Below are 13,517 nucleotides of genomic sequence, written 5' to 3' on the forward strand. Positions count from 1 at the left end.
GGGATAAAGAGTAATTCATCAATGGTCATGTGAAGGCTGAGAACATTGTTTGCAGGCCGTTGCTGCTACCCTGGATTCAGCTTGCAGGGGCGTGGAAGGATCTTAAATCACCAGTGTTAAGACAGGACACAGAGAAGTAAGATGGAAAATATGTGCAGGCAGTGGGGAAAAAAAAAAAACACAGAACAAGTCTTTTATCATCTTTTTGTTCAGATGTCCAAAAAAACTTTACTTACCAGGAACCTTTCAGAGGAGGATAACTTGCGGATTTTTTATTATTATTTTGCTATTTTTGCATGTTTTGATAAAAGTTTTTCCTACTGAAACACATGATGTATCAAAGTATCCAATGCATCAACCACTCCCAGGTCTAATGGTCAAAACAAAGGGTGAGAGATGCTCCACTGGCATATAAGGCACATTAACCCACAATGCAGTTATAAAAACCATAGACCTCCGCAATGAATCCAGATAAGGGATACATCATTCCTTATATTACACCCAAACTAACAGACGGAGGGGAATTGACTGACTCCACACATAGTTCAATTTGCAGAAATGTCAGTGGCCATACTTATTTAAACAAGAATTCCACCTTTCACAAAAATAAATGAATAGATAAATAAATGCAATCATATTGCAAAACATCAGAAATATGCATTTATTGAATGTCTTCTTTGCATTAGAGCTTGTAAAGCATTGCAATAGTGATTAGTGATGGATCACGGGTGCAGTGCTCTGGCTTCTGAAAACTATTCCTCCAGCTCAGGTCCGCAATGAGATATAGACCTTCAGTTACAGAGCTGGAGAAAGTAGCAATGAACTACAAGTGCTGTGATGTCTCTGCACTTGTGCTTGATTGAGAACTGCAGTTCCTCTGCCACAATGGTAGATTTGACTTTTCTCACTCACAGATTCCTGTGAATAAATGATGTGGCTGTGCGGGTGGAGTCACACCCAACCGTACCAAATTACATTTTTCAGGAGCTGTCAGGGGGAAGAATCCCTAAATTCTATAATTTGGGTGGGGGGGAGCGGGGTAGTGGTTTAAAGGAGGAGAGCTGTGGACTCTTCTGACCATGTTACATCCTAAACACAGGTATAAGATGAAAAATGGTCAGAATGAGGGAATTAAGTTTAAATAGCAAAGTTCTAGATTGTTTGTACGGATTTACAGGAAATATCATAGGAACATTTTACCTTGGGTGTATACAGATGAAAACGTATCCTTTGCATTGAGGTGACCGTATGGATATACAGTAAATGCTGGAGTGTGTTCCTGGCTAGGGATGAGCCGCATACACCCCCCGGTTCAGTTCGCACCAGAACATGTGAACAGGCAAAAAATTTGTGCAAACATGCGAACTCTATAAAAGTCTATGGGACATGAACATGAAAAATCAAAAGTGCTCATTTTAAAGGCTTATATGCAAGTTGTTGCCATAAAAAGTGTATGGGGACCAGGGTACTGCCCCAGGGGACATGTATCAATGTAACAAAAAGTTTTTAAAACAACCGTTTTTTCACGAGCAGCGATTTTAATAATGCTTAAAGTGACACAATAAAAATGAAATAGTCCTTTAAATACCGTGCCAGAGGGTCCGCTTAGTCTACCTGTAAAGTGGTGGATCTGTGTGATGTGTTTTACAATGCCACAGCAAAATTATATTTCTCAAGGAAAAAATTTAATTTAAACTTGCTCACGGCTGTAATATATTGCCAGCTCCTGGCAATATAGATAAAAATAAAAGGAAAAAATTGTTGCATCGGGTCTGGTATTGATTTTAAGGGGAACTCCATGCCAATTTTTTTTTTTAATTGGCATAGGGTTGCCCCAAAATCCATACCAGACCCTTATCGGAGCAAGCAGCCTGGCAGGCCAGGAAAGGGGGGGCGAGCGAGCACCCCCCCTGAACCATACCAGGCCACATGCCCTCAGCATGGGGAGGGTGCATTGGGATATCCCTAAAGCACCTGATCCCCATGTTGATGGGGACAAGGGCCTTGTCCCCACAAACCTGGCCTGGTGATTATGGGGGTCTGAGGAAAGGGGGCTGATCAGACCCCAGATCCCACCCCCCCTATGTGAATGGGTAGGGGTACATTAGCACATTACCCATTCCTCACAAAAAGTGTCAAAATGTAAAAAACACAGTTTTTGGTAATTCCTTTCTTAAAAAAGAAAAAAAGTGTTTAGCAATGTACACCCATCTTCAGTAACGCTGCCCGACGGACCCGAAAAACAGAAAAAAATTCTCTGCCTCCATGGAAGGCCTCCCGGTAACTGCTGTCTTTTCACTGTGGCAGCTATTATATAGGCAATTGCAAAGCCACCTGCTGATGTAACCAGGTGACCCTACCCCCCTGATGGCACATGATGTCAGAAGGAGCAGGGTCACTCGGTTAGCTTGGGTTTGGGCTGAACCTAGAAGGAAGCTGTCAGTTCCACGCCAATCAGGTGTGGCCGGGGCATTCCCCACCTTGCAGCTGCATGTATTGTGCTTATGATATCCTTGACCTAATATGGCCATATGGTGCCTTTTCTTATCTATAAAGCCTCATGCACACATAGCGTTTAAAAAAACAAGCTGCAACAGCAGTACTGCCAAAAAGAAAAAGCAAAAGAACGCACTTATAACCGAGTTTTGCACAATCGTTAATGCTCATTTAGCCGCGTTAATGTTTAGAAGCAATTTTTACATTTTTTAAAATATTCTAATGATCATTTGTTGGAGAGAGAGGAGGGAGAGCATTATACAGGGCATGAGAAATATCCCATAGCTCTGCATGGGCCTCCACCGTAGAAATCAGTTCTGTCAGTGAGACATGAGCAGACATTTTTCCTCTCCCCACACAACCACGTAGCTGAGCAAAGGGCACTTGGGTAATGTACAGAAAGGAGTTTCCTGGTTTTCCTGATGTTACCATTACCATTCACATAACTACAGCCTTAAAATGCTTGACGTGCCTAAACGCTGCATACATCATTAACACCCATTTAGGAGCGTTGAACGCTGTTCCACGTCCAACGCTGCTCTTCTGAATGCGCTGGCCCTGGGTTTTTTTTACAGATTCAGAATGCCTATGCCACTAAAAGCTTCTAAAAGCACACTGACAAGGAGGGGTGTTTTGAAGCTGCAAAAAAAAAAACGCAGGACGCTCCTAAAAGCGTCAGGAAAAATGCCCTGTGTGCATAAGGACTTAAAAGTATGCTGTTTTTCTGTAAAGTATAGGAGTTTGCATCTACGGTGCTTCCTGTAGCTAAGTTTCCTTGCCACAGCTAAACGATACATTGAGACAGCACATTGTTATAAATGTAATTATATAGAAACATAATTTTTAAGTCTCATAATGTCAATGTTCTTGTACCAAGAAAAGTGCATCTGTAAAACTTGACCACAGGAAAAAAAAATACAGACACCAGAAATTCCCCCTCTTAGCCCTTGTACACACAGTCGGACATTCCGACGGAAAATGTCTGATCGGACCGTGTTACCGGATAATCCGACCGTGTGTGGGCTCCATCGGGCTGTTTCCGTCGGAATATCAGACCGACAAAGTTTTAGAGCTGGGTTATAAAATTTTCCGACAACATGATCCGATCGGACTTTGTCGTTTGTAGAGAATTCTGATCAGACAAAGTGCCACGCATGCTCAGATCAAATTCCTAGACCAAAGCTATTGACTACTAGCCTGAATGTAGTCCCGTCATAACGAAATAACGTCATCACAATCCGAACAATCGGATTTTCCGATAACTTTGTCCGACTGTGTGCAACACCAGTTTCGGACAAAATCTGTCGGACAAAATCCGACGGATTTTGTTGTCGGAATATCCAACCGTGTGTACAAGGGCTTATGCTTTCTTCGGTAAATACAGAAATTATCCCCACCACAGTTCTATGTATAGATGATCAGGATGATCTAAAACATTGCCAATAATCTTTCACTGTCATTAGAATAATTTTTGCACCATACAACTTTAGTTGTAAACACATACAGTAGATGTAATGTACTCTAATGCCACGTACAAGCGACCAGACTTTCCGGCAGACTAGGTCTGACGGTCTTCCCGACGGACTTTCGGCGGAGTTCCGACAGACTTTCCAAAATGAATGGACTTGGCCACACACAAACGGACTAAGTCCATTTGAAAGTCCGTTTGTTTTGAACGTGATGACTTAAAACGTGACTAAAAAAGGAAGTTCAATAGCCAGTAGCCCATAGCTTCCCTTGCGGCGTATTTGGTCCCTCGAACCAGCATACAGACGAACGGTTTTCCCGATAGGGAAAGATTTTTTTAAACGAAAAACAATCGGATTAGCCCACACACGATCGGATTGTCCGCCGAACTGAATCTGTCTGACCTAGTCTGCTGGAAAGTCCGGTCGTGTGTATGCGGCATTAAGGGACATGTCCTATAGACATATACCTGAGCAAAAAATCATAGCAGTCTATCAATCATCTTACTTTAGTCTGAATACACTAAACCAAGGAAACCTGATTTGTTGCTACAAGTTACTGCTCATCCTAGGACTTTGCAATGTGCTCTTAAATGCAACAAGGACTTACTTGACTTTGGAGGGTAGTATTGATGGAAGGAAACCTGGGTCAAAATTAATTTGAAGTGGGAAATTGTTGCTTTCGATCTGCATGGGTGATTCCATGGGTGGCTTCTTGTCTCTTTTTGCATCTTTGTCTCCTTTACTAAAGGCGGCTTTCGTGACCTTGTCTTCAACCTCTAATTCAAACCTCCTCTTTGGTGTATCTGAGTTTTCAGAATCTGATTGAGACATTGTTGATTTCTTCTACAACGGTGTGTCTGTAAGGATTCAGGTAGAGAAGCAATCCACATCAGCCAATACCTGAAACACAGAGACAGTATTTGTGTTAGAAGTCATTGTTTGCTTACCTGTAAGCCAGCTGCACGGTGAACAGCAGATGGCAGGTGTATGAAAAAAGGAAAATTAATATTTGCATGGAGTTTACCATTTATTGGACCAATACTACAGAAAGCTTTTACAGTATATGTGTATTAATAGTCAGCTTTTTTCACAAGAAAACAGACTAGCCAGGTGGAATGAATCAAAAAAACATTGGATACAAATAAGCAGAACACAATGCCAATCAATCGGGTTAATTACAGTGTGAATTTTCCAACAAATAAATATAAAATTGCCAATTGACATTCATCTGTCATACAATAAAGATGTTTAATACAAAATGAGCTGCCGGAGACACCTGCCTATTGAGTCACTCTGAGGTACCTGTTACTCTATCAGGGTTTGGCTTGGCTCCACTATTGAGTCCCAAGACAAGGGTTTTCCCACATAATATTATAAGGCTTCTCCTGACTGTTTGGCCATTTTATCTGATATATGAAAGAGTTAACTTGGGCCTGAGAGATATTAAGATCTTTCACAACAATTATAAGTAAAATTGTCTACTTGACTCATCTACCCCTGATATCTTGCTTATAGTGATACATTTTATCTCACTTTTATTAGTCTCATTGGTCTCTTCAGGACGTTGCATTCCTCTTTCCTTTCCCCTGTCCAGGGTATATCGAAGGAGAATTGTATGCCTTTAATACCCTGAATTGTGAGTGGACTAAATAGGCTTCCAGTTGTCTGTGTGTTGTGTCACCCTCATATCTAGTTTTCAAGGTCAAGTAGCACCTACCCAGTATGTCCTGAGGAAGCAATTTATGTTGTGAAATGTGTTGACAAGCTAGAATGGAGGAGATTATGGACCTGATTTGTTAATACATATACACGATTTCATGTGAATCATAGATCCACTATCACCTTGCAAGGAACAATGCCTTAACATTTTTGCAGTATTGGGTATCCATTGACCTTGTCAAGTTAAGGGTGTTGTTTGTTTGGTATTGTATGTGGTTTTAAAATGTTGTAATAAAAATATACATTTTTTATATATTACTGCCTCATATTGTGTCCATAAAGTCTGCATATTTTTGAGAGAGTTTTTTTTTTCTTTAAATTAATCTTCATAGATGTTTAATACAAGACCACTTGTTCTTCTCTATTTGTTAAAGGGCAAGAGGAATCCTCAAGCATATTGGGCACTGAAACTAAGCCATAAATAGCACCCAAGGTTGTGTAAAGGCAATGTTTTCTGTGAATAAACTTTTAAAATCAGAAACAATCCAGAACAAAAACTGAAAAACTGAGAATGTTCCTAAAGCTAGGATAGTTGTAAACAATGGTTATAATGCATCAGCCACCAAGAAAACGATTCCAGCAGCTGTAACTTTCCATGCTCCAACTTCCCATTATTTTATGATATTCTAAACTTTAAAGCTTATATTTATATCTACAACACACTGATTCACCAATCATGACTGATGTTCACCAAACGAGAGCAATACAATGACGCAGTTTCCTATGTTTGGCTGTTTCACATGGGGATTAGCAGCATGTTCTGTTGCCTCCTGACCTCTCCAAACAACCAGGAAGTTGAAAGAAAGCTTGTCAGTTGTAATGACACCCAAGGTCATGCTTTTAGACACACAGCTATCTATTCACCAGAATGGAAAAATGAATTTAATCCAAATGTTACTATACAGCAGCAAGACTTACAGGAAGAGAACTTTGATCCCATGAGATCATGCCACAACACCACTCAATTAAATCTCTCATGTGTCACTCACATTTATGTAGCAGAAAACTTTCTGGTCATCATCACTAACTTAATATGTTACCTTAGTACCCTTCCACATTCATGTCAGCAAAACTCCACATTGGATGAAGAACATAGGCAGATGTGGAAATCTTCAATTGTCCACAACAGTCTGTAGGACCCAATAGAAGTGCCACCTTACACAATTTGCTTTACAGTGTAGCACTCTCCTAGTTAGGTTGCTAGGACGTAGTTCTTTTTGACTCCTCTGTAATCAGTAGAGTAGTTGTTGATTGCTTTTGGCTGTTCTGGATCTGTCATCCTGCAAAAAATCAGGGAGTTTGGAGTATCCCATGTCACCCTGCTTCCTATCCCAAGTTCTTTAGCAATTTAACTCCTAAAATACACCCCTAAGCCCTTGTACACACAGTCGGACATTCTGACAACCAAATCCGTTGGATTTTGTCCGAAACTGTTGCATACACACTGTTGGCCAAAGTTGAATCCGATTGTACATAACATGATGACGTTATTTCATTACGACGGGACTACGTTCAGGCTAGTAGCCAATAGCTTTGGTCTAGGAATTTGATCTGAGCATGCGTGGCACTTTGTCAGTCGGAGTAGGCTACACATGATAGGAGTATGTCCGATCGGACCATTTTGTCGGAAAATTTTACGGACAAGTTGGAAAACTTGGTCCGTCGGATACTCCGACGGAAACAGTCCGATGGAGACCATACACAGTCGGATTATCCGACATAACGGTCTGATAGGACACATTCCGTCGGAATCTTCAACCGTGTGTACAAGGGCTTAGACTAATTATTGAGCCAGAATGATTAACAATGTTGCTGTGTGCCTGGCTGCCTCTGCACTAACTCTGGGAAAGGACCGGTCAATTACAGCGTCTCTTTTGGGGGTTGCGCAACAACATTATCCCCTTCTGGGCTGATTTGGAGAGGCCATTCTGAGCCCAGTGCCTAATCTCAGGGTTAACTGATCCAATATGCAGAAATTGTTTATGGCCTGCTCCTAGTATATGCAATTATATTAGTAAATAACTAATGCTGCAATGTTCAATCAGAGCTAGTGATGGCCGAACGGTTCGCCCGGCGGTCGTTTCGCGGCGAATTTCCGACATTCGCGGTCCGCACGTTCGAACGCCTTTTTCCGTCGTTCGCCGCGGCGGACTTACGTGTTTAATGTATACAAGAACTTTAACCTTTGGTGACACGTTTATCATGTGATACAGGACAGCCAATTGAGACATGACAGCACATGGACACTTGTACATTCCCCCTAACCTATAAATACACCCGATCCGGTGGCCATTTTACATTCTTTCTTCTGTTACGATAGGGACAGGTTCCTGTGTGGAGTAGGGAGAGATAAACCACTAGCTATTTGGTACACAAAAGTTCTTTTCAGGACTGGTATAGGTGTTAGGTGTTGATAGGTTTGCTGTGCTGCTGATTCTTGCAGCAGCCTGAGTGTCTTTTGTTAGTTTAGAGAAAGGGAAAGGACGGTGTATGCTACAGGGACAGCCAGATTAGTCTTTCATCATCATCATCATCATCATCATCATTAGCTGTTACTATCAAGGTCCACAAAAGAGCTGTTCCAGTAACCACTAATCGTTCTCTTTTTTTGCCAATTTGTATAGGGACAGGAAGGAAGCAGTGTTGTCAGGCAGTGAGGGTAATTTTAAAGACTTGCTGTTATTATTAGTTCCACAAAGGTTCTTTTCAGGACTGGTATCAGTGGTACAGTAATAGGCTTGTACATGTATAATATTCTTTCTTCCAAATATAGAAAGGATATTATACTTGACTGCTGCCCTTCTGCTGCAGTCTGCTAAACATTCACAACTCACTTGTTCCACAAAAGTTCTTATAAGGACTGGTAACTTGGTATAGGGTGCTACGGTACATAGGCTTGAGTGCGGTACAGTCTGCTGTTCTGTAAGGACCGCTATCGGTCCACAATAGATAGGGTTGACGTGCACCACTGCTGACCGCTCACCTATACTGCAGCAGTCCTTCAGCGGTATAGGGACTGACGTACAGTCTGCTAATCACTAACACACAACCTGCTTGTTCCACAAAAGTTCTTATAAGGACTGGTAACTTGGTATAGGGTGCTACGGTACATAGGCTTGAGTGCGGTACAGTCTGCTGTTCTGTAAGGACCGCTATCGGTCCACAATAGATAGGGTTGACGTGCACCACTGCTGACCGCTGCCCTATACTGCAGCAGTCCTTCAGCGGTATAGGGACTGACGTACAGTCTGCTAAACACTAATACACAACCTGCTTGGTCCACAAAAGTTCTTATAAGGACTGGTAACTTGGTATAGGGTGCTACGGTACATAGGCTTGAGTGCGGTACAGTCTGCTGTTCTGTAAGGACCGCTATCGGTCCACAATAGATAGGGTTGACGTGCACCACTGCTGACCGCTCACCTATACTGCAGCAGTCCTTCAGCGGTATAGGGACTGACGTACAGTCTGCTAATCACTAACACACAACCTGCTTGTTCCACAAAAGTTCTTATAAGGACTGGTAACTTGGTATAGGGTGCTACGGTACATAGGCTTGAGTGCGGTACAGTCTGCTGTTCTGTAAGGACCGCTATCGGTCCACAATAGATAGGGTTGACGTGCACCACTGCTGACCGCTGCCCTATACTGCAGCAGTCCTTCAGCGGTATAGGGACTGACGTACAGTCTGCTAATCACTAACACACAACCTGCTTGTTCCACAAAAGTTCTTATAAGGACTGGTAACTTGGTATAGGGTGCTACGGTACATAGGCTTGAGTGCGGTACAGTCTGCTGTTCTGTAAGGACCGCTATCGGTCCACAATAGATAGGGTTGACGTGCACCACTGCTGACCGCTGCCCTATACTGCAGCAGTCCTTCAGCGGTATAGGGACTGACGTACAGTCTGCTAAACACTAATACACAACCTGCTTGGTCCACAAAAGTTCTTATAAGGACTGGTAACTTGGTATAGGGTGCTACGGTACATAGGCTTGAGTGCGGTACAGTCTGCTGTTCTGTAAGGACCGCTATAGGTCCACAATAGATAGGGTTGACGTGCACCACTGCTGACCGCTCACCTATACTGCAGCAGTCCTTCAGCGGTATAGGGACTGACGTACAGTCTGCTAATCACTAACACACAACCTGCTTGTTCCACAAAAGTTCTTATAAGGACTGGTAACTTGGTATAGGGTGCTACGGTACATAGGCTTGAGTGCGGTACAGTCTGCTGTTCTGTAAGGACCGCTATCGGTCCACAATAGATAGGGTTGACGTGCACCACTGCTGACCGCTGCCCTATACTGCAGCAGTCCTTCATCGGTATAGGGACTAAGAGTTTTGTCACAGGGTCATTTAAAAAATGACAGGCAGAGGAAGAGGCAGGCCCTTCCGCAGGGGTGGTAGGGGTAGGGCAGGAGCAACAGGCTTGAGCCAAAGTGGGAAGTTGCAGAAGGTGCGTTCAATTACTTTAAAGGATGCACCAGACTTGGTTGAGTGGCTCGCTCAGCCTTACTCTTCTGCACCCTCCTCATCCTCTCGATCTGCACCCTCTTCTTCACTCTCTGCTATGTGCACCCCCAAAGACACTACCACCAACAACACGACCACCACCACCACCACCACATACCTTCCGCTTGAGTCACTGGAATTATTTTCCGATCCATATCAAGAGGACATTTCTGATGCGCAGCCACTCTTGGTATTGGATCAGGAAGAGGAGGTAGCAACAAGCGCTACTCAGCAGTCTGACGCCAGTACCCAGATCAGCCCAAGGAGGAGGTTGGTCCCCGGTGTTGCTGCCTACTCCGAGATCTCTACTTATAGCGGTGGGGAAGGTGACGTTGATGATGACGTGTCTAGTGATGTCACGTGGGTGCCCACAAGAGAGGAAGAGGAGGGGAGTTCAGAGGGAGATATGGACCAGCAGATAGGGAGGAGAAGCAGCAATGACTTACATTGCACAGCAGGGACAAAGCAGACTGCAAATGTATCAGGAGCGAGTCATCGACCATGTACGGTCACATCTGGCGCTCCCAGGACACCGGCACATGGCTCCGCAGTGTGGGCTTTTTTTAACGTGTCCGCTGCTGACAATAGCGTTGCCATCTGCAATCTTTGCAGTCAACGCGTTAGTCGCGGTAAGCCCAATACTCACCTAGGGACGACCGCCTTAAGAAGGCACATGAGCAGCCATCACCGAGCCCAGTGGGAGCAACGGAACACACAAAGCCACACTGCAGGCTCTCACCGTCCAGCCTCGTCTTCTACTTCTCCTTCTCCTCTCTCCTCACAATTGTCCTCCACTCCACCTTCCATCACGCCAAGCTCACATTTTTCTGCAAAAAGGCAGGCTTCCGTGGGCCTAATGTTTGAGCGTAAAAAAATGATGACGCCGGATAACCCTCTTGCCCAACGGTTGGCGGCTGGCTTGTCAGAACTCATAGCCCGCCAACTACTGCCATATAAACTGGTGGACTCGGAGGCCTTTCGCAAATTTGTGGCCATTGGAACACCACAATGGAAGGTCCCAGGAAGGAAGTATTTCTCAGAGAAGGGCATCCCAGAGCTATATGGCCATGTTCAGCGGCAAGTGAATGTATCTCTGGCACACAGTGTCGGTGCCAAGATACATCTGACCACAGACACGTGGTCTAGCAAACACGGGCAGGGAAGGTATATCAGTTTTACTGCCCACTGGGTGAACCTTCTGACGGCCGTCAAGCATGTAACCCGTGGCACCCGTGTAGATTTGGTTTTACCGCCACGGATTGCATGCAGGCCTGACTCTTCTTCTCCTCCTCCTACTCCATCCTCCTCCCTCTCCTCCTCAGCTGCCTCCTCCTTTTCCGCTGCTAGCGTCTCTTCCACTGCACCGCCCAAGCTCCCCAGAACCTATTCCACATGCCAGGTGAGACGTTGCCATGCCGTGCTGCGTCTGTTGTGCCTGGAAGCAAAGAGCCACACTGGCCCGGCACTCCTTTCAGCTTTGCGTTCACAGGCAGATGAGTGGCTAACACCGCTCAATTTGACAGTTGGTAAAGTGGTGTGTGACAACGGTGCCAATCTGCTTAGCGCATTGAAACAGGGCAAAATCACGCACGTGCCGTGCATGGCACACGTCTTAAACTTGGTCGTGCAGCGATTCCTTGTCAAATACCCTGGGGTCCAGGACATCTTGCGGCAGGCAAGGAAAATCTCGGCCCATTTCAGAAGATCTTACACGGCCATGGCTCGCCTTGCTGACATTCAGCGGCGACACCATCTGCCGGTCAGACGTCTTATTTGCGATTGCCCGACGCGATGGAACTCAACCTTCTATATGCTTGATAGGCTGCTCCAGCAGAAACGTGCAGTTAACGTCTACCTGTATGAACTCTGCGAAAGAAACGGTTCTGGGGAGCTGGGTTTTTTTTCACCGCGCCAGTGGCTGCTCATGCGCGACACATGCAGACTTCTGCGGCCATTTGAGGAGATCACCAAACTGGTCAGTCGCAGCCATGGCGCCATCAGTGACATGGTACCTTATGCCTTCTTTCTGGAGCGTGCATTGCGTCGTGTCATTGATCAGGCTGTGGAGGAGCAGGAGCGGGAAGATGAGGAAGTCGCAATGCTGGATGAATTCCCAGGGGGGGCTACTCTATCTGAGACAAGTCAACAACAGGAGTCTGATGAGGAGTCAGAGGAGGATGGTGCCGGGGCGGATGAGCAGGAGCAAGAAGAGCATGCTTTAAACCTTTCTGGGATCCCTGTTGTGCGAGGATGGGGAGAGGAGAATGAAGAGGACGACATTATCCTGGATGATGAGCAGGAGCCAGGCCACCACACCGCTTCCACTTTAGTGCAAATGGGGGCCTTCATGCTCCAGTGTTTTAATAGGGACCCCCGTATAAAAAGCATGAGGGTCAAGGACCAGTACTGGGTGGCAACGTACTTAGACCCCCGGTACAAACACAAAATGGCGGAAATGTTACCGCCGTCGCAGAGGGCTGTCAGAATGCAGCACTTCCAGGCCTTGCTTCGAGAAATGCTGCATTCTGCTTTTGCGTGCGCTGGCAGAGGAGCAATTCCCACTCCCAGAGAAGGATTTGCGGGTACCAATCCAACAGCGCCTGCAAGAAGAGGCCGGTTTGAAGATGTGTTGGTGACTTCGGATATGAGGTCATTCTTTCAGCCGACCCATCGACAGGTGTCATCCGGATCCAGCATCAGGGAACGCCTAGACCGTCAGGTGTCCGACTACATTGGGTTAACGGCCGATGTGGACGCTCTGAGGAGTGATGAACCCCTAGACTACTGGGTGGGCAGGCTTGACCTCTGGCCAGAGCTTGCCCAATTTGCAATCGAACTGTTGGCTTGCCCCTCATCCAGTGTCCTGTCCGAAAGGACGTTCAGCGCAGCAGGGGGGATTGTGACCGATAAGCGTACTCGCCTAGCTCACCACAGTGTTAACTACCTCACATTTCTAAAAATGAATGAGGCATGGATCTCGGAGGAATTCAACACATGTGACCAGTAGACCATGTATATGTCTATAAACTATTTTTTTAATCAAGCACACAGACCTTCTTAATTCATTTGGCTCACTTCCTTGACCCAAAAAAGCACACCGTACTATATGCCCCTACCCTCCTCTTTGAAGAGGTTGAGCGGTGTCATATTTCTACTGGGGCTGCTTATGATATCCCTGTGCTGTGCTGACTTCCTCCTGGGGGTTCTTATTATGAAGGGATCACACTATCCCTGTGCTGTGCTGACTTCCTCCTGGGGGTTCTTATTATGAGGGGATCACACCATCCCTGTGCTGTGCTGACTTCCTCCTGGGGCTG

At 45.2% G+C, this 13,517-nt stretch overlaps 1 protein-coding gene across 3 annotated transcripts in view; it reads right to left on the bottom strand.

Moving 5' to 3' along the window:
- Positions 1–13,517, bottom strand: part of LOC143981982 (transient receptor potential cation channel subfamily V member 1-like) — a 116,803-nt gene that overhangs the window by 82,523 nt on the left and 20,763 nt on the right. For all 3 annotated transcript variants that reach the window (XM_077480277.1, XM_077480276.1, XM_077480275.1), the window contains exon 2: positions 4,573–4,865. In XM_077480277.1, coding sequence (XP_077336403.1) covers positions 4,573–4,796 — 224 coding nt within the window. In that variant the 5' untranslated portion in view covers positions 4,797–4,865. The remainder of the gene's footprint in view (positions 1–4,572; positions 4,866–13,517) is intronic.

The sequence above is a fragment of the Lithobates pipiens genome, unplaced genomic scaffold (genome assembly GCF_037356315.1).
Source record: "Lithobates pipiens isolate NorthernLeopardFrog02 unplaced genomic scaffold, aLitPip1_a1.2 Scaffold_16, whole genome shotgun sequence".
Lineage (NCBI taxonomy): Eukaryota > Metazoa > Chordata > Amphibia > Anura > Ranidae > Lithobates > Lithobates pipiens.